Here is a 27,072-nt window from a genome sequence, read left to right on the forward strand (position 1 = left end):
TGACCAACTGAAAACACTGTTCTAGGTTGGCTGTTTTTTTGTGAGCAACAGTTGCTCTAATTATATTTGAATGTTTGCTGTGTAACTCCTCTCTTCCTGAAATAGTTCAGAAAACTTTGTACCCTATTCTGCTCTTTCTCTCTTCTGAAAACAGAATTGGCATCTAGTTGAAATGCATGCACAATTGGACTGACAAGAATACAGTTGTTGGCCAAGAATTGACACATATTCTAAATGTGAAGAATTACAACATGAAAATTTCCTCTGCCAGTCCCTAAATATTGTGCTGATTATTAGTTGGGGTTATTACAGTTGAAGTCTCAGTACAAGTTTCTCTTTTTAATGAGGCTATTTCTCTCCCTCTAAAATGCTATTGAGCTCAGTTATAAAGGGCCATTTATAACAAGCACATTCCTTGGCTTCCAGGCAGAGTCTCAAGGAAGGGGTAAAAATAATTTTAAGTATGTTTTGTCCAATTAAGATAAAAAGCTGTATTTTCTGTGAGACCTTCTCTTACCCCTTCATTGCTTCTCAAATTATATTCCCTACTGTATAAGTCTGTTTTCTATGTAACTTGTATGTGTGGTGTTGCATAGAGGTACTTTTACTGAAATTCATTTGACACATTATCAGAAGTATTCTTGCTGCACTGAAGTCTGGAGAGGTCAAAGTGTGACACTGTTGGAATTTTGTAAGGGGTAACTGAATAATGCTCAGACACCACAGGATGTTCCTGGAATCAGCTGGGAATGGAGCAATGCTAGTATTGGTGGCTTACACTATTTCAGGAGCTACTGTGAGCTCTAAAATAGAAATATGTAGAATTGATAAAGCATTTTATACAGCATTCAGGTCCACTTTTGGAATAACAAATATGTATCCTCTGACATGCGTCCTGAAATCAAAGGAGCCATTCTTTAATGAAATTCCTTTAGTGCCTAATATGAGCATAATTATATCTAACCTGCAGTCAGTCATATTACCATATCACTGTTGAGCATCCAGAGGCAAAAACTGGATTGTATACAAAAGATTATTGGAGGAGGTGAAAGGAATAACTGCTTTGAGTGAGTTCTAGGGGCTGCTGTAATCAGAAATAAAAGCTTGGGCACAGAAGCAGATGAGTTGTAACGCTTCCTGATTAAATATGTACTCCTAGCCCTATCTATACAAATTCTACTTGAGTTTTTCCAGAACCCTCGCTTTTTTAGTTGAGGTCACCTTATTGAAAGACGTTTTGTAGGCCTGGGCCGCCACTGATAGGTAAATGGACAATACATAATAATTAGGAAGCACCACTATTTTTTGTTAACCAGGTCAAATGTCCCAAAGAGCCAAGCAGATCCTCCAGTTTAGACCTTCTTTTAGTGTAGCCATCAGAGTGCTGGTGTTTAAATGAGTGATCCCACCATTCCTACAGCTGGTGGAACTGTACCACATGGAGACCTTTTCCCAAAATGTTTTGTGTAGAAAGAGCCCAAAGGATGTGAAGGAAAGGTCTTCAGTAGGGGGTGTTATGACCCATGGGTCTTGAACCCAGGTCCGTAGAATTCACTGGAGTAGGAACATCCCAATCCTCCATCTGGCAGCTTGCTGACAGTGGCCTACATGAGATGTGTGAAGCCCAACCCCAGTATGATGCTCTCCTCCTGAGAGCAGATTGACAGAGCCCCAGAGCAGCTGATTGACTCTACTGAAGCCAGCAGCAGGAAAAAGAAAGGTGTCCAAACAGCTGGCTCTACCCTGCTCTGGACTGCGTACATTGTGCTTCCTGCTGCTTGAAATTTCTTGGCATCCTGGCTTGGCTTGGCTCCTGGCATCTGATTGTTTCCTATCTTTGACCTTCTGGTATTCTGACCCCACCTGATTCTTGGTTCTGATCTCCAGTTTGTCTCCCACTTCTGATATGCCAGTAGCCTGACCCAGCTGACTCCTGTCTCGTAACTGCAGACTCTGGCTGTGACTACTAGGTCTGGCCGCCCATAAGCGGGCTGTGACGGGCAAGGAAGGGGAGTAGGAGGAGAAAGGGAACAGATGTCAAAGTACATGTGGATAACAGAACAGATGGGAGTGGGAGATGAAATACAGAGCAAAAGGAGACACTTGTGATTAACTTTCAGGAACATGAAAATTTGTTACATTAGACAGCTTGAAATGCGTAAGTAAGTTGTTGTTTTTTCTATGTAAACACTTGCTGTAATTGCCACAGTGATGTTGCTTGATCTTTGTTTTTTGATTTTGAATGGTCCACAAAGCAATTTAAGATGAAGCCAAAAGTAATATACAATTTGGGGACCTATGTTGTTTGACCATGGTGAAGTGTATTAATGTTGTCATTCACACTGTTAAGACGCTATGAGCTACCAATCCCTAATATAGTTCTAGCAGTCAGCTATAACACCATATACTCTCACACTTTGGCCTAGGGGAAATGCTCCAGGGAGAGCGGGAGCCAGTATAAAATGAATTCTAGGCTTTCCTCTTCTGCTGACTAATATTTTTCCCTCTGTAGCTCTTACTAGATGTTCAGCTAGTAGGATGAGTATACTATAAGATCATGAATAGAATAAAATTCATTTGGGTAAGGTGAATAGTTTCCTCTGAAAATATTTGAGGTGGAATGTTGCTTGTACATGGTAATCAAACAGTTTTGACTGAACTAGTGCTGCTTGTAGCCATTGCTGATAATTGGTGTAACCGTTTCTTAGGTGTTCTACAGAAACTACTTTTTGAGCAGCTACGTAGAAAGTGAGTAAAGGATAAAAGTACATAGTAAATATAACTCCTTCTGTATAAGTACTTAGTCCCCTAAGCTTTTTAAAAATGTACATTCTTCAGTGTATTGATGACCAATTAACAGACTTGCAGAAACATTTTTCCAGCCAAACAATAGCATCAAATGTGTATACTTGCTTCCCTTCTGTGAACATCACCACCTAGCACACTACTTAACTCCAGATTTGCCTAGACTAGATGAGGCAGTGTTTAAGGCTTGCAAACGTGTGTTATCTAATCACAGCATAACCTCTGGTTTTTCCTTAGTATAGATGCATGCCATTTAGCTGGTCACTGTTCGCCTTCGGGAAGCCTATGCTGGGCAGTGACCATCCACAAGGTGTTAACCTGAATCTGCACTAGGAAAAGGTCATGATTAGGTAAAATGTTTTAGCTAAATCTTGACCACTTTCCATAGTCTAGACCAGTGGATTTCAACCTGTGGTCTATGACCTAACATTTCCAAAGGGGTCCTCACCTCCATTTGAAATTTTTTTAGGGATCCACAAATGAAAAAAGGTTGAAAACCACTGGTTTAGACAAACCCTCAGAGGTGTTAGTGTCCACGCCTAATTGGGTCTGTTTAAATACCAGGAGGTGTTAGATGGTCTAATGTCATGCACCAAACAAGGAAACAGTTTCAGGAACATAACTTTTATGAAATGCTTTGTCGTCTTGTTCTTGCAACAGTTAAAACGTTCATGCAGCGGTATTTTTTGGCAAGCATCCGTAAACAGCCCTCTTCATAACTACAGATGTACAGTGTATTTGAGGACTCCAGAAGCTCTTTTCCTTTACTGCCAGGCTCTGCATCTGGAAGTAAGGACTTTCTGGTAACTTCCAAATGTGAGGCAGCGCATTTTGAGTATAACTCTATGTTGAACACTTGCAGCTTCCTATCAATATTTGGGAGAAACTGCCTTTTTTGCTGGACATGATCAAAAGAACTTGTACCAGTTCTTTGCTACCACCTAACCTTTGTAAAACTAACTATGTTTGGAGCAAGGCAGTGGACATGTGTTCCAAGCTCAGTGTATTCTAACAACTTGTTGCAAAGCTTTCATTTGTTACAAAGCTTTTTATTGTAGATGTGGCTAAAAGCAAACACTCACATGAAACAGCCTGTTCCAGGGCATAAGAGAGCAGGAAGAGCATTTGGAATTTCTATTGATAAGGGAGAATTTCAGACAAAGAATTTATCTTGCATTAAACAAAATGGTAATAGGTGCCTGAGAGTACATATTAATTACACAAGAGTTTTTTCTGAAAGAACTTTACAGTCTAACTTCATACATGATGAAATGAAGAACAAAAGAGTGATAGAGATTGGGAAGAGGAAAGACAGTGGTCACAGTAATATGTGCAATTACTCACCAAAGGTGACATGATTGAAAGATGCTGGATTGATAGTCTTGGAGACAGAGGGCATCTGTCTGTCTAAACTATACCTGTTCTGTAGTGGCTATACACCTTCCCCATATTGTCTTGCTAGCATGCATCAGCCCTGCAGAAAAGGGATGACAAGATTGATCAGTTTTCATGGCCATTCAGTCCTTTGTACCTCTGCTGAAGACTGCTAACAAGGTATGCAGTTGTGTGCACTTGATGTTAACGCTCATCCACTGAGAACTGGACTAGGTCATCAACTCCTCTCACGAGCTACCAACAGCCATCACATGGAAAGAACTTAAGTTACTGACTGAAGCTGAATTTGAAGTGAATTTGAAGCCAGTTGAAAGTGAGACTCTATACGTCCCAGTTTGAGCATTTCAGCCCCTTGACTTTTTTAAATGTCTAAGCAAATAAGTTAGTAGCAAACTTAGTAAAACGTTCTATTTAACTACAATACTGCAGTATTTTTGTGGTATCTTTCATTATTACTCAGGAAAATTGGCAAAGTATATTTAAGGGTTCATAATGGGAAATTAAGTCGTAACATACCTTATGTTTCCAAAGTATCCAATTGTTTGGATTACTCAGGTGAGTAATATGTATCAGTAATTATTGAACATATTTTGTATTGATAAAGTTGTATATGAAGAGAATAAAATTATTAGTACTTGAAACCAATATATGAAAACAAAGGTCCTGTTTTCACACACAATTCCTTTGATAAAAATGGAGATATGTAAAGCTTGAAGCAACAAGTGCACTTTAATACCATTCCATAAGGCAACTGCTACTTTCAAAATAACAAGCATTCATTTTCAGAACAGTAAATATAATGTCAAAAATTAGAGGCTGTTGCAAAAGGCTTTGATAAGACTTTCAGTTTTGTTAAACGGTTACTCTTTTGGTAACCACACTACTTTAGTAAAGGTGTGACTAATGGGACCTGTACCTTTACCATGCAAGCTTCAGAGGAAAGTAACTAAATTTAAAGTCTCTAAATATTAGGTATTAGGAATTTTACAAAGCATTAGACAGCAAGTCGTCTTCAAACATATGTAAGCAGTTTTTGGTGCTGCTAATGGGTCGAGCCATGGGAGGGAAAGAACAAATTAGTAAATTTAAGTTCATGGTCCAAGCAAGGATGCAGGTTGAAGCTTGCCTCATTCTTGCCTTGCTTTGAGTGCTAATGTATGGTAGAGATCTGAAAATGTGATCTCTTTAATTTGCACTGCAACAAAGCATACCTTTTCAGGCTTATTTCTGTAACTGAATTTTAAATTATTGCAAAATTCCTTCAAAGCAGCTAGTCTGTTAAGGAATCTACAATTTGGTTTCTGCTCATTTTAAAATGCTTTTTTTGCTGTTGCCCTGAGACCTTCTTTGCCATCCTTTAACCCAGAGCAACATAGTGTAAACCATTTATAATCAACTATTTTCAGTGGAAGTGCTGTTATCCTTACCTAGTACACTGTATAACTCTGCTAGAGTACTCTCAAGTGGCTTGACTAGCACAGTAATTTCAGTTGACTTATATAGTAGTGTCTGCTGTATTTATTACAGTGCAATAAAAATGACATTGCTGCAATAATAGTATGGGCTGTGGGCAGGAAGTTGAAATTAGATTATACAAGTGTGATTCTCTTCTCTCTCCCTCTCCTCCTCCCCCCCCCCCCCCGTGTTATACATGCATACATTTGTATATAGCTACGGCTTCATTAGTTTTCATTCTGAAAATGTGGCATCATACAAGTAAACTATAGTTGTCAAATTCAGCAAACTACTTTTTGTGATGTTGCTTTATTCTTAAAACTTGTTTGCTAATTCACAGAATTCTGTAACTCACAATGGCCTTGTCTACACAGGTATAATTATCCGTTGTTGGTATTGAGTGTCTGCAAAGGGTAAAATTGAAGCGGTGCTGAACTTGGTTTAACTACAATTGTAGTAAGGTCAAACCATGTTCAGCAGTGCTTCAGAAATCATGGCAATGTTGCTAGCTGTAAATCTGCTAGTGTGTCTTCCTGTCAAAAATGCTGCTCAGTGATATTCTACTGGAATACCATATCCTGAGTATGTTCATCTACATTAGCCTTTTTTTTTTTTACAGGTTTTCACTGGCATTGCATTTGTCAGTTGTGTGATGCTGCTGTTGGAAAAATGATGCTTCTGTTTCCAGCACCATATGCAAGTAGCATAGAAAAATAGTCACAGGAAAAAGGGCTGCATAACACACACAGAAGGGTGATTTAAGTAATCCAGTTCTTGATAGCATTACCATATGTAAAACTGCCCTTTGGTATGATTAAATCCTGTCCTGTTAGAGCTATGCAGATCTCTTAAACTCTTGTTAGCTAGTGCATTGTGTTTCTTTTGGAGAGAAGGGTCAGGCTCTGAGCAGTGGGGAAATAATTGTCTCCAATGTGTGTTTTCGTTTAATACTTCCTCTGCTGTCGTGGCAAGCACTTGTATTTTACTTGTTCCTCCTAGAACAGAGATTCTCAAACTGTGGACCGTGGACCATCAGTGGTCCACGAGCTCCATTCAGGTGGTCCTTGGATAGTTCCTTCTAAGGTGCGTGCCTGGAGAGACCCTTCCCCAGCTCAGGGCATATCCATTGCATTAGAAAGGTAAGGCTATTGATATTAAAATATGAGTTGTGTGCTTTGATTTGTAGAACAAAAAAATTAAAGTTTTTTATATAGTGTTTTTATCCAAAGTGCTTTACAATAGTTGGCGAACTGTTCAAACAACATTTGGAAAGACCATTAAGTGGTCTGCTGAGACCTGTGGCAATTTTCAAATGGTCTGCGGGGGGAAAAAAAGTTTGAGAACCACTGTTCTAGAAGAATAAACTTGAGACCCAACAAAGGAAGGGTGTATCTCTTAGTTCCCTCAATGCTTTTCCCACAGCACCACAAAGTAGGCTCGTACTTTATTTTAAAAAATAGCCTGTACTGTAATTGTCATTTTCATAGTAAAAGATGGCACACTTTTTCAGAAAGGAATAGTGCTAGGCAACTTCAGGACCATAACCAACATGAGGTGGATTTTTTTGTGTTTGAGTTAGCCGTTTGTTATGCTACCTTCGTTGGAAATGAGATTACATAGTACTTTTACTGTTTATAGAGGCAGTGTGCTCATCAGTCAGATATGCCCAATTTATTTTCTGTTTTGGGGGCAGGACTAGGAACATTTGCCCAAGAATTAGGCCTACGTGCCAAGCCAAATTAAAGTTGTGTTCCATGTCCTGTCTGCACCCTTGCCTGAACACCTGCTGGTTGTGTGATACTACTGTTTGGATACAAAGACCCATGGTCTACTGCTGGTGGCATTCTTAGTCCCTGATTAATCCTGCTTCCTCTAAAACACCAAATCAGTTTATGCTGATTAGCCATAGCACAGATTAAATCCTCTTGTGTTGGGCTGCCCTAGTGAAATGACGTTGCCTCCAATATATTTAGGATGGACAGCCCCTAAAATAATTTATGCTGACCCTCACACAATGCTGTCTGCTGTGGTGGTGGAGGCTAAAGCTTCGCTCTCCTAGACCGGACTCCGGGCTCCTCACAATAAGGATCAGCAAGCTGAGGAGCAGGGAGGCCCTGACTAATTTTGAAGGCCAGGAGTGGTGTTCACACCCATCTGTCACTTTAGCAGGGACTTTGGTGTGTGAATTATGGGTACCACCACCCTAGCAATGACTCACTGCTGCAGTTGTGACATGACAGCAACAGCCCCTCCCTCCTGAATCTGTTGCTGAGGGACAGAAGGCCCCGACAGGCACCTGTGCGCACACATGGCTGTCTGCTTGTGTGGAGGGGGTCCTCTCATTTCCAGTAGGGAAATGGGTCACCATGTGTACAGACTCTGCCCCAGCCAATCTACTCCCAACAACAGAAGTCACAACATTACTGCCCAGCAGAAGCAGTAACATTGGAGCTGTTTCTTTTGCTGATTTGGGCAGACTCCACTGCATTTGTTATACCGGGCTTGCATTTGGAAAACTGCTTCCTTTAGCCATGAAGGCTAGAAACATTGTTTTGAAATGAAAGCTTGAATTATTCAGAAGCTAATGGCCCTAGCTGGGGAAATATTCCTGTTCGCCCCAAGTAGGGGCATTTTCAAGCACTGTGTGGCAGTGTCACGTTAACACTAGCTCCCATTTCAAAAATACAGTTTTGTCTATATCTGTCTGTCTATGCCATGAGTTTTGACAAGACTTCTAGTATTTTCCCACAGCAAAAGATGAAAAATGCTTTTTAAGAAAATGGCTCTGGAAACCATAACAAATTTATAGGGATCTTGGTGAAACTACCTTAAACTTTTTTTTTAAATTGACTAGATTTTGGTTGATACTGTGCCTTAAAGTTTGTTTCCTCCATATTTGAAAAAGTGGTAAACATGCTGCCTGAAGGTAGAGTAAGGTTTTGTTTTTTAAATACTGGAGGCATAGGGGTAGTTGAATACAGTACACTGAGTCCTTCTTTTTGCATATTTGAAATAGCAGTACAAAGTAAAGCTTATGGTGGGAAAAGCAGTCTTGTAAAGCTTATGCTGGAAGAGATACTTTTTAAGGTGTGTGTGTGTGTGCTGATGATTTGGGAAGGTTGTAAAAAAAAATCTTTTGCAAAGGTAGGACACATATAGTTTTAGATCCTTGGTGAAGGCAACCTGATACAATCATAGAATAGTCGGGTTGAAAAAGACCTCAGGAGGTAATCTAGTCCAATCCCCTGCTCAAAGCAGAACCAACACGAACTAAATCATCCCAGCCAGGGCTTTGTCAAGCCAGACCTTAAAAACCTCCAAGGATTGAGATTCCACCCCCTCCCTAGGTAACCCATTCCAGTGCTTCACCACCTTCCTAGTGAAATAGTGTTTCCTAATATCCAACCTAGACCTCCCCCACTGCAACTTGAGACTATTGCTCCTTGTTCTGTCATTTGCCACCACTGAACAGCCTAGCTCCATCCTCCTTTGGAACCCCCCTTCAGGTAGTTGAAGGCTACTATCAAATCCCCCCTCACTCTTCTCTTCTGCAGACTAAATAACCCCAGATACCCTCAGCCTCTCCTTATAAGTCATGTGCCACAGCCACCTAATCATTTTTGTTGCCCTCTGCTGGACTCTCCAATTTGTCCACATCCCTTCTGTGGTGGGAGGACCAAAACTGGACTCAATACTCCAGGTGTGGCCTCACCAGTGCCGAAGAGAGGGGAATAATCACTTCCCTCAATCCGCTGGATATACTTCTATATAATAATAATAATAATAATAATATATATATATTATAATAATAATAATGCAGCCCAATATGCCATTGGCCTTCTTGGCAACAAGGCACACTGTTGACTCATATCCAGCTTCTTGTCCACTGTAATCCCCAGGTCCTTTTCTGCAGTACTGCTGCTTAGCCAGTCAGTCCCCAGCCTGTAGCAGTGCATGGGATTCTTCCTTCTTAAGTGCAGGAAGCAAGCTTTGATTTCCATATTGGTTTTTCTGCATGGTTGTTAGAAAAGTCACATTGTCTTGCACAGTGTATCTACACTGAACTTTTTAATCTCCTTTTGTTGCACTGCGACAGTATGCATCTGTGTGTGTGGCAACAAAATTGACTAAGAGCTGGTATTTTACCACCATGTTATCCAATGCTGCTCAAAGCAAGTCTAGTCAAAACCATGGTAAATGCTTGCACCCTGCCTATTAACTCTCCAAGTACTTCTGTCACCACTAGAACTGCACAGGTGGTTAAGCAACAGGGGAATACTTGCTGCAAACTGCTAGTGTAGACAAGGCCCTAATGACATGTCACTATTTCTTATATAAGCATCTGCTGAATACTTATCCTTATGATGGAGGGTCAGGAAGGAGGCAAAATGGGTCAGTTGATTCTAAGTAAATATTCAGTTTTTTAAATGGTGTTCTTTAAACCTAGATAGGCAGCATATGGAAAACAAGCTAAAATATTTCTTCACATACACTGTGGAAGAGAAGTTATATGAATATGTATCTTGTGTGGCATTGAGCAATGTGCCTCTATTGCCGATTTTTAGTGGGACTTGGATAACCAATAAATAAAATAAGATGGCTGCAAACGTGACAGATTCTGCTGTCTCAAACTGACTGATTTGTTGACTTACTGTAGTGGCAGTCCATATATTAACCTAAGACTTAAAAAAAAGCCAAACAAACCCCAAGGTTTTTCTGAAGCAACTTTGAAGGATGCAGTTGAGTAGAATTTCAACAATTCACAATGCTGACTTTCAGCCATTATGAAAGCAGGAAGTGTATTTCTCACACTCAATTGTTCCAGTCAAAAGAACATCCCCCCACTGCCATATGTGGTAAGGGTTTGTCACTATCCCGCAAACCACTTCTGTGATAAAGTGAATAAGCAAAATTAGTCTATGCAGAATTTCTAACTAGAATGGAACTTAGTTTTACAGCGCCTTTAGAATGATTTGTCTTATTTTTAAAGAACTGCATGCGAATTTCCAATTGCCTTTTAAAAATATACTTGTCAAAAATTGTGACTTGTATAGTGCATATAAATGAAGGGCTTGTAACACCAGAACTGCCAGTAGAGTGCATGTGAGTGCTGTGCAAGATCCAGGCTGTCTGTGAAAGTACAGACTTTTGATCTCTAACATCTCTGCAGTTTCATCTCTGAAATTTTCAGGGAAGTAATTTGGTAGTCTTACTGATTTTTGTCCCAAAATACATGCTGTGTATTGTGAACAGTTTTAATTAACATAAAGCCTATTCCTCTGATAGTTCTTCCTGGATGTCTTGCCATCAACTTAAGCTTGGTCCAGACTGAATTCTTTTCCCTCTCATTGCCCACATCCTCCTGTTTTCCTCTGCCCTGTAACCTGGAAATCCTCCAACTCCCACCTCCCTTACATCACAAGTTCAGGCTATATCCTAATTTTATGTTCTGCCAAAGCTTTTCCAAGACCTTACATTTTCTTTGTGGCTCTACAGCTAAATCTTTAGTGCAGGTTCTATCTCCTGTCTGGACTACAACATCCTTTTCTTTGGTCTCAGACACGTTAATCTTCCTCTTTATAGTCCATTCATAGTCCTTTCTCCCTCCCTCCCTCCCCCCCCCACCCCGGCAGGGCCGGGCCCGACTAAACCATCGGTGGATTAAAAGCAGGCCTTTTGAAGGTGCGTCTTTCTTGAATAGTCTGTCCCACTTCTACCGTGCTTGGTCCCAAATAACTTCAGACCACTGGATTCTCCATATGGTAGAAGTGGGATATTCTCTCCAATTCTGCTCCTACCCTCCCTCCCACCTCCTTTTCCCATCCCTCTTCAGGGACCCTTCTCATGAGCAACTCCTTATCCAGGAGGTGCGGGCACACATCACCATGGGAGCGGTGGAGGAGGTTCCTCGGGAGCTAAGGGGAAAGGGATTCTATTCACAATACTTCCTAATCCCCAAAGCCAAGAGGGGTCTCAGACCCATTCTAGATCTACGAGGACTCAACAAGTTCATGGTAAAGTTGAAATTCCACATGGTCTCCCTGGGCACCATTATTCACTCTCTGGATCCAGGAGACTGGTACGGCGCCCTCAACATGAAAGACACGTACTTCCATATAGCTATTTGGCTTGCACACAGGTGATTCCTACTCTTCATGGTCGACCACAATTATTATAAATTCGTGGTCCTTCCATTGGGCCTCTCAACAGCCCCCCCCCCCCCAAGTGTTCACCAAGTGCATGTTGGTCGTGGCCACTTTCCTCCATCGGAGGCAGGTCCAGGTATACCCATACCTCGACAACTGGCTGCTCAGGGGCCGCACTAGGGGGAAGGAGGAGCCTCAAGTCTGATTGGTCAGATCCACATTCAAGAGACTGGGTCTCCTCAACTTGTTCAAGTCAACCTTGGTACCAACCCAAAGAATAGAATTAATTGGGGTGGTGTTAAACTCGGTTCAGGCAAGAGCATTTTTGCCAGAGTCCCGATTCCAAGCCATGATGGACATTGTTCAAGGCCTCAGGCGGTACCCAACCTCTACAGCAAGGGGATGCTGGAGTCTCCTCGGCACCATGGCATCCTGCACTTAACGTGACCTGGTATGCCAGACTGAGGCTCCAGCCTCTACAGCCATGGCTCGCTTTGGCCTCTCCCAGGATGCAATAGCCTGAGTTTAGTGGTTACTGTGCCAGGGCAGGTGCTCGAGTCCCTTCAATGGTGGCTCGACCCTCAGACAATGTGTGAAGGAGTCCCCTTCAACAGCTCTCAGCCTTCCTTGTCCCTACTAATGGAAGCGTCAGCTCTGGGATAGGGTGTGCATTTGGGAGACCTCCAAACACAGCGTCTTTGGTTGCAGGATGAGCTCTCCCTCCATGTCAACATCAAAGAGCTGAGGGCAGTGCAACTAGCACGCCAGACCTTTCAGGCCCAACTACAAGGTCTTTGCGTAGCAGTTCTGATAACATACTGCCATGTTTTACATCAACAAGCAGGGTGGAGCCTGGTCCTTTCCCCTATGTCAGGAAGCCCTCCATCTGTGGGAGTTCTGCATAGCCCACTCATTCAGCTGGAAGCATCCTATCTACCAGGAGTTAAGAATGCACTGGTGGACCACCTCAGCAGGTCCTTCCGCAGTCACGAGTGGTCCATCCAGATGTCATACATCTCATATTCCAAAGGTGGGGGTTACCCCAGGTCGATCTGTTCGCCACTTGGAACAAAGTGTCCAAATGTTCTGCGCCTTCCAGAGACACAGCCCAGGCTCAATCACGGACGCATTCCTGCTACCCTGGCTGCCTGCTCTATGCCTTTCCCCCATTACCTCTCGTGCAAAAGGTCCTACTCATGGTCCGCAGGGATAGGGCAGAGAACTCTGGTAGCGCCAGCATGGCCTCGATAACATTGTTACATCACACTCCTGGAACTGTCAGTGGACGCCCTGGACATGTTGCCTCTCCTCCCCGACCTAATCACTCAGGACCATGGTCGTCTTTATCACCCTGACCTGCAGTCCCTCCACCTCACGGCTTGGAAGCTTCATGACTGACCCCGGGGAGCTTCTGTGCTCAGAACAAGTAAGGATGGTCCTACTTGGCAGCAGGAAGCCCTCCACTAGAGCCACATATCTGGCAAAGTGGAAAAGATATACTTGTTGATGTGACCAGCATCATACACTCCCTCTTCAGACACCTGTACCTTCTCCAGGGGCCCCATTAGCCTGGAGAGGACTAGGTTAAGGTCCCACGCAGGGACAGACTGTCTGATCTGGGGATGTAGGCGTTCCAGACGCTTGAGGAACCAACCAACCACAGCGTTGGCGAAGACCGAGGGTCCAGATGCTCCTGGGTGGAAGGCCGAGATAGCAGCGAGGTGTACTTTTATGGAGGACTAGTCCTCTCCAGGCGAATGGGGCCCCCATTTGAACCGCTGGCGACTTGCTCCCTTCTCTATCTGTCATGGAAGGTAGCCTTTCAGGTCGCCATTGTATCAGCAAGGAGGGTGTCTGAGGTAAAGGCCCTTACCTCAGACCCACCTTATATGGTTTTCCACAGGGATAAGGTGCAACTCAGACCTCACCTGGCCTTTCTTCCTAAGGTTGTCACACTTCCACACTAGTCAAGACACTTTCCTGCTTTTTTTTTTATCCTAAGCCTCATTCCAGTAGCCGTGAGCAGAGGCTGCACTCCCTGTATGTTCGGTGAGCACTCTCCTTTTACATCGAGCGCACTAAACCATTCAGGAAGTCGAACCAGTAATTCATAGTGGTGGCAGACTGGATGAAAGGACTCCTGGTCTCATCTCCAAGAATATCTTCCTGGATCATGTCATGCATCCACAAGTGCTACAAACTGGCCAAAATACTAGCCCCGGCTCTTATGGTACACTCCACGAGGGCTCAGGCCTCATCAGCGGTGTTCCTGGCCCAGGTCCCGATACAAGAAATCTGCAGGGCAGCAAGTTGGTCCTCAGTATACACATTCACGTCTCATTACGCCATCATCTGGCAGAGCGGTGCTCCAATCAGCGATTCCATTACTCCGTCCCTACCGCCTACGTAAGGCTTGGGCGTCACCTAATTGGAATTTATATTAGCAATCACTCGTCCTCCTTCTGAAGTGATCAAGTTAGCTAGTGTTGAAGTGAGTGTGAGGGAGGAAAGGAGGATAGAAAAAAGTTACTCACCTTCTTGTAACTACTGTTCTTAGAGATGTGTTGCTCATATTCATTCCAAACACGCCCGCCTTCCCCTCTGTCGGAGTAACCGGCAAGAAGGAACTGAGGAGGCGCCAGACCAGCAGGGCCCTATATTGAGCTCCATGAAGGCACCACTCCAAGGGGCTCCACAGCCAACCCGATGGGTGCTGCTGGGGAAAAACTTTCTGATGACTGCACGCAGAGCACACACACCTAAATGGAATGGGTATGAGCAACACATCTCTAAGAATAGTTACGAGAAGGTGAGTAACCATTTTTTTCAACATCCTTTCCTCTCTCAAATACTTCCTCAGACTTACTTCATCACTGGCTAACTTGATCACTTCAGAAGTGGGATGGCATTTGGGACTATTTTTGAAATGTAACAAGTATATATTTTTGACTTTTATCTGTACCCTCCTTACCCGTGCATGTCTTAGACTGAAAGTTCTTTGGGGCAGGGACAGTCTTCATACATTCTGTTAATATACAAATTCCACTTTCGAATTAATTAAATCATGTCCGTGAATCCAAGTTGCTGGGGGTGTGCACTGACAAGCTGTGTAGTATTAGTACTTTTCCATCGGTTGGCAATTTAATTGTGATTTTTTTTTTGGTAGGTTGTATTAAGAATAGTTGCATAACACATTTGACGTACCTCATCACCAAAAACAGTATTTGAAAACTTACTGAGGAATGGAGGTTGTTAGGAACCAAGGTATTGTTAAGCAGGAGCAGTGGTTCATAGGGTTCAGTTTACTGCTTCTGTCATTGGGCTATACTGATAGTAGAGAGCTTTATTTTCTCCCTAGTTTTATAGTTGGTTATGCAACAACTTTGCCATGGGGGGTTGATTTTTTTCATAGTATTAGACCAGTGGTTTTCAGCACAGATCCCTGTATGTCCACAGACTGTCAAAGATTTCCAAAGGGGTCTGCGCCTCCATTCAAAGTTTTTTAGGGGTCCACAGATGAAAAAAGGTTGAAAACCACTGTACTAGACCATGCAGTCCACTTTGCCAATCCAGATTATGCCATGTTATACATATACTAGTGGTTTTATCTTGTCTAGCTTTATATAGGCAAAACAAAGATTTCCCCCACTTTCTTTGGGAAACTGTTCCATAGTCTAATACATCTCTCTCAATGCCATTATTCCTAAAGTATGACTTTCTTATGCTAAACAAGCCTTTACTTAAGTGTTTAAATAATTTAAATATTTACATACTTACGTTGTTCTTTATTTGGCACTTTTTATTTATTAATATAAAATATTCTTTCTGGAAGATTTTTTAATGTTTTATGCACAAATATAAAGAGGCATGGTCCTTGCCCTCTAAAAATCACACAGATTAAAGCAGTAGGGTCGGAGAAGAGGTACAATATGCAAGCAAAGTGCAAGTATTGGCCACAATTTGAAAATATTAATGTTTAACTACTCTGCTTTTGTGTGGTTTTATGCTTAGGCTCTGTAGACTATCTCCAGTGTGACAAAGTTCTGAGCCTGTAATTGTGGGTCCCATGCTTCCTGGCGGATCCAGGGGCCTCAAACTCACTAAGGCCCCAATGTGACCTTCCTTTCACAGTGTAGTGGCCAGAGTCACAGCCTATTGAGTTAATTTCATCACCTGGGGGCTCTTGAGGGAACTAGGAAGGAGAGCTTTTAAGCAGTCTGAGTGAAACCTTGATTGGTTCCACCTGTCTCTGTTAGCCTAATGACCTTAATTAGTTGACTGGCCTGGAGTAGCCTTTGTTTGGCTATCCAGGGAACAGGGACCTGCTCATCGTGAGGCTGATATACCTGATACACTCTTTTGAGGTCATCCTGCTGGCTGGTTGCCCCCCTGGCTGCTGCTGCAGCTGTCGGGAAGACTCTACTGGTGACCCTCAAAGGGTAGTGTGAGGCCCCGCTTGTTCCATCTCTTTTGGGGAGTGGAGGGCGTTTGTAACATCTTTGCTTCTGTGGTGGTAGGTGCCTTTGTTGTGGGGAGCTGGGGGAGTGGCGTGGAGCCCTCCCCCGGTCTGTTTGCTCCACTACTGCCACCACCACTGCCCCCTCCACCTTTCCACCTACCTTTTGGCTCTATTCTCCACTCCCCAGTCCAGCAGTTTGCTCTGTCTATCCATCCCGGGACAGTGGCGGCAGCAAGCAGGCACTTGGTTTTTGGGTCCCCGTGGGTGCGCTTTTCCCTTCTTTCCCCTCCCTTGGCTTTGTCCTCCCTCCCTTGCTGCATTTGGCAGGTGGGCCGTGTTCCCCTCTGCCTCTGGTCTTGCAGCTGTTTGCCCCCTTTCCCTTTGCTGGCTTCCCCGCCAGCCCCCCTTCTAGCCACCCTGTTTCCTCTGATTTGCCCTGTTTTGGCTTTTGGTCCTTGGTTAGTTTGTTTGCCCCGTCCTTGTCCTGTGGTGCAGGCATGGTTGCCAGCCCCATTCTCCTCCCCTTTCCTTTGGATGTTTTTGAACCCACCCTGTTTTTTGCGCCATGCCTGTGGCATACTTGTTCTAACTCTCCACCCCCCCACCTTTCATTCAATCCCTTGCTGTTTGCTCACCTTCCCGGTCTGTCCACGTTCCGCTGTTGGCATTTGAGATTCCGCCCCCTTTTTTCCATTAATCGCTTCACTGATGCATGTTCCCCCACGTTGTTTTAGTTTTCCCCTCCTTTCCTCAGTGCAGCAGGGGGAGCCGGTTTTTTCTCATCTTGTGTTGGGAGTTGTTCCTCGTTTTCCTCTGTCCCTTTCTGTTGACGCCCCTCCACCCCGCTTTCAGTCTAGCAGGTGGGGTCTAGCAGGTAGCCATTCCTCCTCCTTTCCTATCCCTTTCTCTCCCCTCCCCCTCCCCCTCGCCCTTTCCTTCCCTCCGTTCCCTTCTTCCTGCCCTAGCAGCTGTCCCTATCGCCCCTTTCCTGTGGTGGGTGGTTCAGGGGGTGGGACTTTCCTGGCTGCCCCTGCAGCTCTCCTTCAGTCTCCACCCCCCGTACCACGCCCTCCTCAGCGATGGCCACCTTGACTGCCACTGCTGGGGTATATGTCAGCACTGCAGCTGAGGCACTGGTGGCGGCAGGCACGCATAGGGACTCCCGGGACTCGGTTGCTGCTGCTGCGACCTCTGCCACCTCCACTTCCGAAACCGCTCCCTTGGCTGGTGGGAAGAGCCGGGGGACGAAAAAGGGCAAGGGCCCCACCCGGAAGGTGAAACCTCCTGTAGCGGTGGAGCCCTCTCCCGCTGCAGCCCTGTCAACAGCTGCAGCCCCCCTTCTCCTTTACCTGTTGTTCCCTCCACCAACCCTGGGGGTGCTGCTCCCTTGGCCCCCAGGGCATACACCCAGGTGGCTGTGACCCCTCCACTCGCCGCCTCGCCGTCTGCTCCAGCAGCCTCCCGGAATACCATTCCCAGCAGCCAGGGCCCTTTTCCCACCCTCACCAGGGAGCACTGGGTGCGTTGCCTCTTGGTGCCATCCTCGCCCCACATAGAAACCTACGTGTGGGCGTTGGCATGGGTGGTGGCCTCTAAGATGTTTGGGAAGGTGGTGTTCTTCCTGTCATCGGAGGCCGCCGCCCAGGAGGCGGTGGAGAGGGGTTTGGCAGTGGGGGGGGGGATTCACGTCCCCCTTGAGCCTTTTGGAGGACCTGGGCATACAGGTGGTGGTCTCCTCTGTTCCTCCCTTCCTCCCCAATGCCGCCCTTTTGCCGTTCCTCTCCACCCTGGGGAAGCCCTTGTTTGTCCTTAGCCCCCTACCATTGGGCTGTAAGGACCCCGCCCTCCATCACGTTTTGTCGTTCCGCCAGCAGGTGCAGGTTCAAGTGATGGGGGGGCCTCTGGAAGGGTCCTTTCTGGTGCCCCATCGAGGGGCCCAGTATCTGGTTTACTACTCCTCGGGGGAGGCCCAGTGCTTTCTCGGCCAGGCGGCAGGGCACATCTGGAGGGACTTCCCCCGGCCCGGCTCAGAGGGGCATCTGGGACCCCCACTACCTGGAAGGGCATCTGCTCTACCATTGCCGGCAGCCCTGATCGCCCGTACCCTGGGGTCACCCCTCCTCCATCTGTGACCGATCTCAACTTCTCTCAGGTCTCAGGGGTGGCTCCCCCGACATGCCCAGATGAGTGTGCGGGCCCTGCTGCTGTGCTGGGTGATAGACCAGGGCCTGCGGAGGAGAGGGTGGGAGGGCCGATGGTGGGACTTGAGCAGGGCTTGCCTCAAGGGGATTCTGTCCCTTTCCCTGCTGTCCTGCCCGCCTCTTCCCTTACCCGCCTGTCAACATCCTTGCTCCCCAGCTCTGATCCAGCTGGCCAGCCCGCCCCTTCGGGGAGCTGGGAGCTCATGCGAGGGAGGCACCGAAAGCGGGGAGCACAGGCCCAGTACCCCTCCCCCTCATTGGCGAGGGGGAAGGGACCCCCTGTAAAACTATGAAGGGGTTGCTGGCGCTGGGCTTTCTGCTGACTCCCCTGCTGATGTTAATTGTTTGGAGTTGGCCGAGGCCACTGCAGCTATGGTGGCAGGTAGCACCGTTTCTCCTATGGAGTCCCTCCCTGAGGGGTTACGAAGGTGTCCCTCCTGCCACTTTGCCATCTGTGCCCCCTGTAGGTGCCACAGTGCCTATTGCCCTGGCTGCTGCCAAGGGGGAGCCCGTAGAGGTGGTTGGGGAGTTTACCTTTATTTTTGATGAGATCGAGGCCCTAGGCTTGACCCTAACCACCGAGCGGGTGGACGCTCACCAACTAGGGGGCCTTGGTCAGGGCATTTGTGGTCTGTTGCCCACCCCCTTCCCCTTTTCCCCCGCCTCAGGTGGTTATCCCTGTTTTGGCCATTGCACTGCCCCGGGACCTGACAATCTGCCCGGCAGCAAATGGTAATCCGACTGGTGCTGCTGTGCCCAGTGAGGCGACGGCCAACGCTGAGTGGCCAGGCTCTGAGCCCATGAGCGCCCTGCCCTATGAAGCGGGGCCGCAGCCCTTGCCCCCAAGTGCTGTAATCGTGGGTGCCTCGTTAAGTGGGGCACCTGAGCCTGGTGTTGTGGGGGCACCCCAATCCCTTGCTGCTCTTTTGCCCACCATGCTGGGTCAAGGGGCACCGTGTCCCGGTGGCTCTGTCACTCTGGCCCCTGATTTTGTCCCTGTTCCCTGACCAGACCCTGTTCCCGTCCTAGATTTGTCCTGTCCCTGACCCTGTTCCAGCCCCTGTTCCTGTCCTTAACCTCTATTCCTTTCCTCTTCCTGTTGCTGCCGCCCCTGGGGTTGCCTCTTTCTCTTTTTGTGAGGTCCCCCGAGAGGCGATTTTTGTTTTTCTCTCTCATGGCCCATCCGGGGCTGCAGTTCTCCCTTCCCCAATGTCCCTAGGGCTGAGTGCTGAGTTGGGTGGTGCGGCGCCAGCGGGACGGGCATCATGGCGGGGATCTGATCCCGCTTGCCTGTCTCGATAGACCACGGGGCCGGCAGGGGGTCCAATCGGGTGACGCCCCGGGGTTTGTGGCCCCAGTCCCTGCCGCGCAGAGGAATGAGATGCGCTGTTTCTTGGAAGACACTCGTGGCTCCACAAACAGAATGCATCTTGCTCTTCAGCACTGGGGCAATTTTCATCTTGTTCTCCAGACCGTGAGGGCCTTTATGGGGGAGGGCAAAGGGACCAGGAAGTGGGACACTGCAGCTTACCAGCAGGCCCGCAGCTTCTGTGATGCCCTGATGGCTTTTGGAGTCGTCACTGTTTGCTGTGGGGCCCAATGGGAACTGCTACCCGCCCCTCACGGCAAGGATCATCCCCAGCCCTCCCCATGTCGCTGTCCATCTTTGCCACTTTAAACACCCGGGGCTGTAGGTTGGGTCTTTGCAGGTGCTTTCCCTCCTTCGGGAGGGGAGGTACTCGGTTATTTTCCTGCAGGATACCCACACGGACCCAGCTGCCGAAGCTAGCTGGTGGCTGGAGTGGGGGGACAGGGTCTACTTTAGCCATCTTTCGGCCCGTCAGGCCAGGGTGGCGACCCTGTTCTCCCTGCACCTACAGCACGAGGTGCTGGGGATTACCGAGGTCGTGTCAGGTCGCCTGCTGCACCTCCGGGTTTGGGTGGAGGGGCTGATGTTGCATCTCGTCAATGTCTATGCCCCAGCATCTGGCCCGGAGTGAGCGTGTTTCTTTCGGCGGGCGTCCGCCTTCCTTGGTTCTCTGGATCCTCGCAAGTGCCTGGTCCTGGGTGGAGATTTCAACTGCACCCTTGAGGAGTGGGACCGCATGGGGATCGAGCCAAGCCCGGCCGCCACAGATGTCCTCAGGGAGATTGTAGCCCATTACTCCCTGCTGGACGTCTGGCGCAATCACCACCCAGACCATGTTCACTTTCCTCCAGGTGGAGGAACAACGGTAGAGCCACTCCCAGTTGGATCGCATTTATTTCTCTCGATGTCATCTTTCGCAGGCCCATTCCTCCAGCGTCCAGCTGGCCCCGTTCTTGGACCACCATTTGGTGGCCATGACGGCCTCCCTTTCTTTGGAGAGGCTGGGGCTGGCCTATTGGCACTTCAATAACAGCCTGCTGGAGGATGTGGGATTTGTGGTGTCCTTCCGGGAGTTCTGGCTGGCCTGGCAGGACCAGAGGCATGCCTTTCCCTCTGCATGGCGGTGGTGGGATGTAGGGAAGGTGCCTGCCCAGCTCTTCTGCCGTAGCTACACGGGGCGCCAGCCGGTGGAGGGATGTGGTGATAGAGCAGCTGGAGTGGGAGGTTTTGGAGCTGGAGAGACATCTGGCCGCCAGCCTTGGGGATCCACCCCTCTGCGGAGACTACTGGGAGAAGCAGGAGGAACTCCAGTTCCTCGATGACCTTCGGGCCTCGGGTGCCTTCATTCGATCCCGCATCCACTTCCTGTGGGAGATGGATCGTGGCTCCCGCTTCTTCTATGTCCTGGAGAAGAATAGGGGGGCAAAAAAACAAGTTCTCTGCCTCCTGGTGGAGGACAGTGCCCCCCTCACAGATCCGGTGGAGATGTACGAGAGGGCCAGAGCCTTCTATGCTGGCCTTTTCTCCCAGGATCCGACCGACGTCAAAGCCTACAGAGTGCTTTGGGACGGACTCCCAACGGTCAGCATGGGCGACCAGGACCGGCTGGAGCTGCCTCTCACTCTGGCTTAGTTCTTGGAAGCCCTCCATCTCATGCCCACCAATAAATCTCTGGGCATGGATGGGCTGACTGGAGTTCTACCGCGTGTTCTGGGACATCCTCGGCCCGGACCTTGCCACCATCTGGGTCGAGTCTCTGTTGAACGGGGTCCTCCCTCTGTCATGTAGGCGAGCGGTGCTTGCCTTGCTGCCGAAGAAGGGGGACCGCCGCGATTTCTGGAATTGGCATTCCTGTCTCGCTCCTCAGCACGGACTATAAGGTCGTGGCAAAGGCCATCTCGCTGCAGCTGCAGTCCGTGCTGGTGGACATGGTCCATCCAGACCAGACCTACACCGTCCCGGGCCATACCATCTTTACCTGGTCTGGGATCTTTTGGAGCTTGGGTGCAGGGATGGTCTGTTGTTCGCCCTCCTGTCCTTGGATCAGGAGAAGACGTTTGACCGGATGGACCATGGTTATCTCCTGGGCACTCTGCAGGCATTCGGCTTCAGGCCCCAGTTTGTGGGGTTTCTTCAGGTGCTGTACGCCTCTGTGGAGTGTCCAGTAAGGCTCAACTGGATCCTGACCGCACCTGTCAGCTTCGGGCGAGGGGTGCGTCAAGGCTGCCTACTGTTGGGTCAGCTGTACACTCTGGCCATTGAGCCCTTCCTTCGTCTCCTTCACAAAAAGTTGACGGGGTTGGTGCTGCGTGAGCTGGAGGTGCGGCTGGTCCTGGCAGCATACGCTGCCGATGAGCTTCTTGTGGTCCAGGACCCGGATGATATGGTGCAGGTGGAGGCCGGTTAAGCTGTTCGGCAGCCTCCTCTGCCCGGGTCAACTGGGGCCATGTGGTGGGTGAGCTCCCTCCCACCCACGCTTCAGGTCATCCGATGGAGCACGGGTCCACTGCTTTATCTTGGCGTTTGTCTTTCTGCCACGCATCCGTCTCCATTGGAGAACTGGAACGGTTTAGAGGGCAGGGTGATTTGGGCGGTTGCGGGGCTGGACAGGACCGTTCCGGTGCCTCTCCCTCTGGGGAAGAGCGCTGGTGCTTAACCAACTGGTCCTGTCCGTGCTCTGGCACAGACTCAACACCCTGTGCCCACCCCCGCTGTTCCTGGCCAATCTCCAGAGGCTGGTCCTGGAGGTTGTTTTTGGCCGGGAGTGCACTGGGTCTCTGCAGGTGTTCTCCATCTCCCCCTAGAGGAGGGAGGACAGGGCCTGAGGTGTAGGCGCACGAAGATCCATGTCTTCCGCCTCCAGGCCCTGCAGAGGCTCCTTTATAGTGCGGGTTGCTTGGCATGGAGCATATTGCCTTCCTCCGCCACCTGCGAGGGCTCTGATATGACCAGCAGCTTTTTTTTTCTCCACTTGAGAAATCTTCCGCGAGACTTCTCCGAGCTGCCTGTTTTCTACCAGGACCTCCTCTGGGCCTGTAGGCTGGTTTCAGCAATCAGGTACTTTGTGGCCACTGAGTGGGTAGATCTCTTCGCGGAGCCCCACTACACAATCCCTATCTTCGTTCGCCAGTGACTGAGTCCCCTTTGGTGTGCCGGAGGTTGGTCCTGGCTGGAGTCACCAAGATCGGAGACCTTCTGGACTACAACCTGGGGAGTTGGGTGGATCTCCACCTTTATAACCCCCCGGCCTGTACTCCAGGAGGAGGAGGCAGCCCTGCCTCCTGCAGCTCGGTTTTTCCTCGAGCGGGTCCTGTGAGAGGGTGCGCCCCGCCTGCCCCTCACTCCAGGGCCTCCAGATCTTTCCATCAGCCCCCTGCCCCATGAGCCTTCCCGCCCGCCGCCTCCTCGTACCTCAAGCCGGCTGCGTAAAATGCAGCCAGTTTGTTTCCAAACCATGCGAAGGGACCATCTATACACGCTCGTGTTGCACACGCTTCACTATCCCACCCTTGAATAAAGACTGGGAGTGTATGGGCCATTACACAAAGTAAAACTATTTCCCCATGTTTATTCCCCCCCCCCGCACCCCCCCAATGTTCCTCAGACGTTCTTGTCAACTGCTGGAAATGGCCCACCTCGATTATCACTTCAAAAGGTTGTGCCCCCCTCCCCCCCCCGCCGCCTGCTCTCCTGCTGGTAATAGCTCACCTTACCTGATCACTCTCGTTACAGTGTGTATGGTAACACCCATTGTTTCATGTTCTCTGTGTTTATAAATCTCCCCACTGTATTTTCCACTGAATGCATCTGATGAAGTAAGTTGTAGCTCACGAAAGCTTATGCTCAAATAAATTTTAGTCTCTAAGGTGCCACAAGTACTCCTTTTCTTTTTTACTGACTTGGTTGTATTTGCTACCATGCTCTCCTACCTGGAAATCTTAACTGATTTATTTTTGTTACCTTTCCTCTATTCTACTTAATGTGCTTTTTAAACCTTGATCTCTGACCACTCCCTTCTAAAGCAATATTGGTGTGGGGTTTTTTCCTCTTAAGAGAAACTAATCTATTGCCTTTTTCCTTCCTGGCCGTAAAATCTCATTTTTAAGGGGTGTAAAGTAGAACTTTGTTTGCAGCATTTAGTGTTCCAGACATTTTAATTGTTTGAGTACAGTTGTTACTCAGGAGAGATTGGACAGGAAGGGTGAGTTATGAATAAGGCTACGTTTTAGTCACGGGTATTTTTAGTCAAAGTCATGGACAGGTCACAGGCAGTAAACAAAAATTCATGGCCTGTGACCTGTCCCTGACTTGTACTAATAGACCTGACTAAATCCTGCCACGGGTGCTCAGGAGGGCAGGGGGCAACCGCTGGTGCTGGGGTGGGGCGGGGGTGTTGGTGGGGCTGGCAGACTCCCCAGCTGGCTCCCTGGAAGTGGCAATATGTTCCTCTCTCAGCTCCTAGCTCCGCGCGCTGCCCCTGCCCCAAGTGTCGGTTCCACAGCTCCCATTGGCTGGGAGCTGTGGGGGCGGTGCCTGTGGACGGAGGCAGTGTGCAGAGCTAGGAGCTGAGAGGGAGGGACATGTCGCCGCTTCCAGGGAGCCTCCCAAGGTAAGCGCTGCCCAGAGCCCTTACCCCGAGCCCTGATTCCTCCCCACACACCTAAACTCCTGCTGCTGGGGGGGAAAGGGGAAGTGGCCTGAAACTGTCTCAGCCACTGCAGAAGTCCTGGAAAGTTACAGAATCCATGACTTCCGTGACACACTTGTAGCCTTAGTTATGAATAGATTGTTTTTGAAGTACAATGTGAAGCAAGTACAATAGTGATGTCCTTCATTTCCTCAAAGCTTTCATTATGTTGACACGTTAACGTTGCTTAAATTTTAACATCTTTATTTCAGAGGTTAAGAAGATTATCAACCAAATATAGAACTGAAAAAATCTATCCAACAGTCACTGGAGAAAAAGAAGAAAATGTTAAAAAGAACAGATATAAGGACATATTGCCATGTAAGTTTTGATTCTTCTACTACAGAACAAAGAAAAATGTTAATTATCCTTTTTAATGTATCTTCCCAATTTTACTATTCACATTCTGTTGAACAGTTAAATTAGATGGAAATTATTCTCTGCATAAAGGTTCATTATCAAGACTCTTAATCGGCCTTTAAAGTGAAACGTTGCCCTGGTATATATGGTTATTTCAGCCTCCTAGTTTCTATTTTAAAATGACTTAGAAGCATATTACTTTACAAAACTAAACAAAACAAACTTGCGGTTAATAGGGGACTTTGGTCTCCAGGCCTGTCAAACCAGCACTTTTCACTTCACAAGCACCAAATTCATTCAGTTGCTCAAAATTAATTCAGTCTTGAAATTTAATTCAGGTTTGGGTGTCTAGCATTAATTCCCTCTCCCCCTGCCCCCCCTTAAGGGGATCAGAAATTACTTACTTGGGGTGGGAAGTGAAGACATACCAATGTAAACTATAGACGTGGCTTTGTTGGTGGTATGACAGATGCTGCTTGTACACAGGCTAAATTTAAACCTCTGACAAAAAGATTTGCGGGGGGCGGGGATTTCAATCCCTGAGTCCTTTTTGTTTGGTTTTTGTATTTTGGTAGCACTCAGTTAGGATTGGTGCCCCATTGTACCAGACACTGTATAAACACATAGGAAGACATGGTCCCTGGCAGAAGAGCTTACAATTAATAATTTTTTTAATACAAAGAGTATAACAAATAGAGAAATGGGATGGAATGACAAAGGTATCCTAAAATCATACTTTTACATATATTCAGTGTAAACCCTTTCAGCAATTCATTCATTTGTTGCTCTAACATAAGCAAGTGGCAAAGAGCTCAGACACACAAATCATATTTTGAGAATAGAGTGACCATTAATCCAGTCCCAGGAAGTTAGAGAAGTGCAGGGATTTATTTCATACTTTCATACTTAGCAGTGTTAGTCTGTATCCACAAAAACGAGGAGTCTGGTGGCAACTTGAAGACTAACAGATTTTTGGGCATAAGCTGAAGTGGGGTGTTTTACCCACGAAAGCTTATGCCCAAAAATGTTAGTCTTTAAGGTGCCATTGGATTTCATACTTTGCTGTTCCAGAAATGCTAGGTCTGCAACCAGTTCTGAATTTAAAAAAGGTTGTCCTCTTCAGTCTCAGCTTTCAGCATGGAATCCTTGAAGTCCATTATTCAGTCCGTGTATTTGAGTACATTCTATGTTCTCTGGATCTTGTAGGGATGAAGCATGGAGGTATACAGTTTGCCATCCTGAGGCAGCACTTTCAGCAGCAAGCCCTGCCTTTTGGACTGGCTACAGCCACAAGTACAATTACCAAGATTATGATAGTGTTGGCTGCAGCACTGAAAGAAAAGGCTGGTGTCCATCCTTACCTGGATGACTGACTGGTTCGAGCCAATCTGTAAACAGCCAGGCCGGGAGCGTTAGAGGTTTGCAGTTTCCCAATAAGCAATGGGTAGGTAATAAACCAGAAGAGTTCTGTCAGTGTCTAGTAGGAGCTGGTAGGTCATGGAACAATTAAAAGACCTAATAAGCAGCCTCTACAAGAGAAAATGACAAACTTCAGAGATAGGGCAAAGCTTTGATTATTCATTCGGGAGAACACTGTGGAGTTGCTGCAGGCGCTAGGATCAATGGTGGAAAGTCAAGTTGTAGTGCCCTTAGCCTACTTCTCCAGTAGTCCATTTGAAATCTTTCTGGTGCAGTAGAAGGAAGTTGTGGTACCACAGATGATTTTATATCTGAAGATATCTAAGAAGGTGTGGCATTATCTGAAACAGTTGCTATCCACAAAGGAATGACTGACTATTGACCACTTCTGGAGTGGAAGGTGTTTGAATACAGGTGCCAACCTACAGGGTTAGGATGCTCATTTAGGGAAAGCAATAGTCCAGGGCTAATGAACAGAGAATGAAAGTGATCCATAAACAGGCCAGAGACCAATGCAGTGAGGTTCTTTGTATTGAATTTTCAGAACCAGTGACAGTTGTGTAGAAGAGTTTCAGTTGGACAGTGCCATGATTATGACATAGATTAACAGCCAGGGAGGCACAAGGAGGTTAATGGTTTCTAAGACCCTAAACCTCTTGATGTTTAAGAGGCAGAAAGAAATTTTTCCAGTCTGTCAGTGGCTGGCAGATAGTGAGGGCTCCAAGAGTCTGCAGCTCCTAACCTTTGTCTGAAATAGTCCAGACATGCTGAAAAGA

At 47.3% G+C, this 27,072-nt stretch overlaps 1 protein-coding gene across 2 annotated transcripts in view; it reads left to right on the forward strand.

The window, feature by feature from the left end:
* PTPN12 (protein tyrosine phosphatase non-receptor type 12) overlaps window positions 1-27,072 on the forward strand; it is a 149,635-nt gene that overhangs the window by 34,370 nt on the left and 88,193 nt on the right. For both annotated transcript variants that reach the window (XM_084616660.1, XM_084616661.1), the window contains exon 2: window positions 24,730-24,838. In XM_084616660.1, coding sequence (XP_084472786.1) covers window positions 24,730-24,838 — 109 coding nt within the window. The remainder of the gene's footprint in view (window positions 1-24,729; window positions 24,839-27,072) is intronic.

Source organism: Lepidochelys olivacea (assembly GCF_965140295.1).
Source record: "Lepidochelys olivacea isolate rLepOli2 genome assembly, chromosome: 1".
In the NCBI taxonomy this organism is placed as follows: Eukaryota; Metazoa; Chordata; order Testudines; family Cheloniidae; genus Lepidochelys; species Lepidochelys olivacea.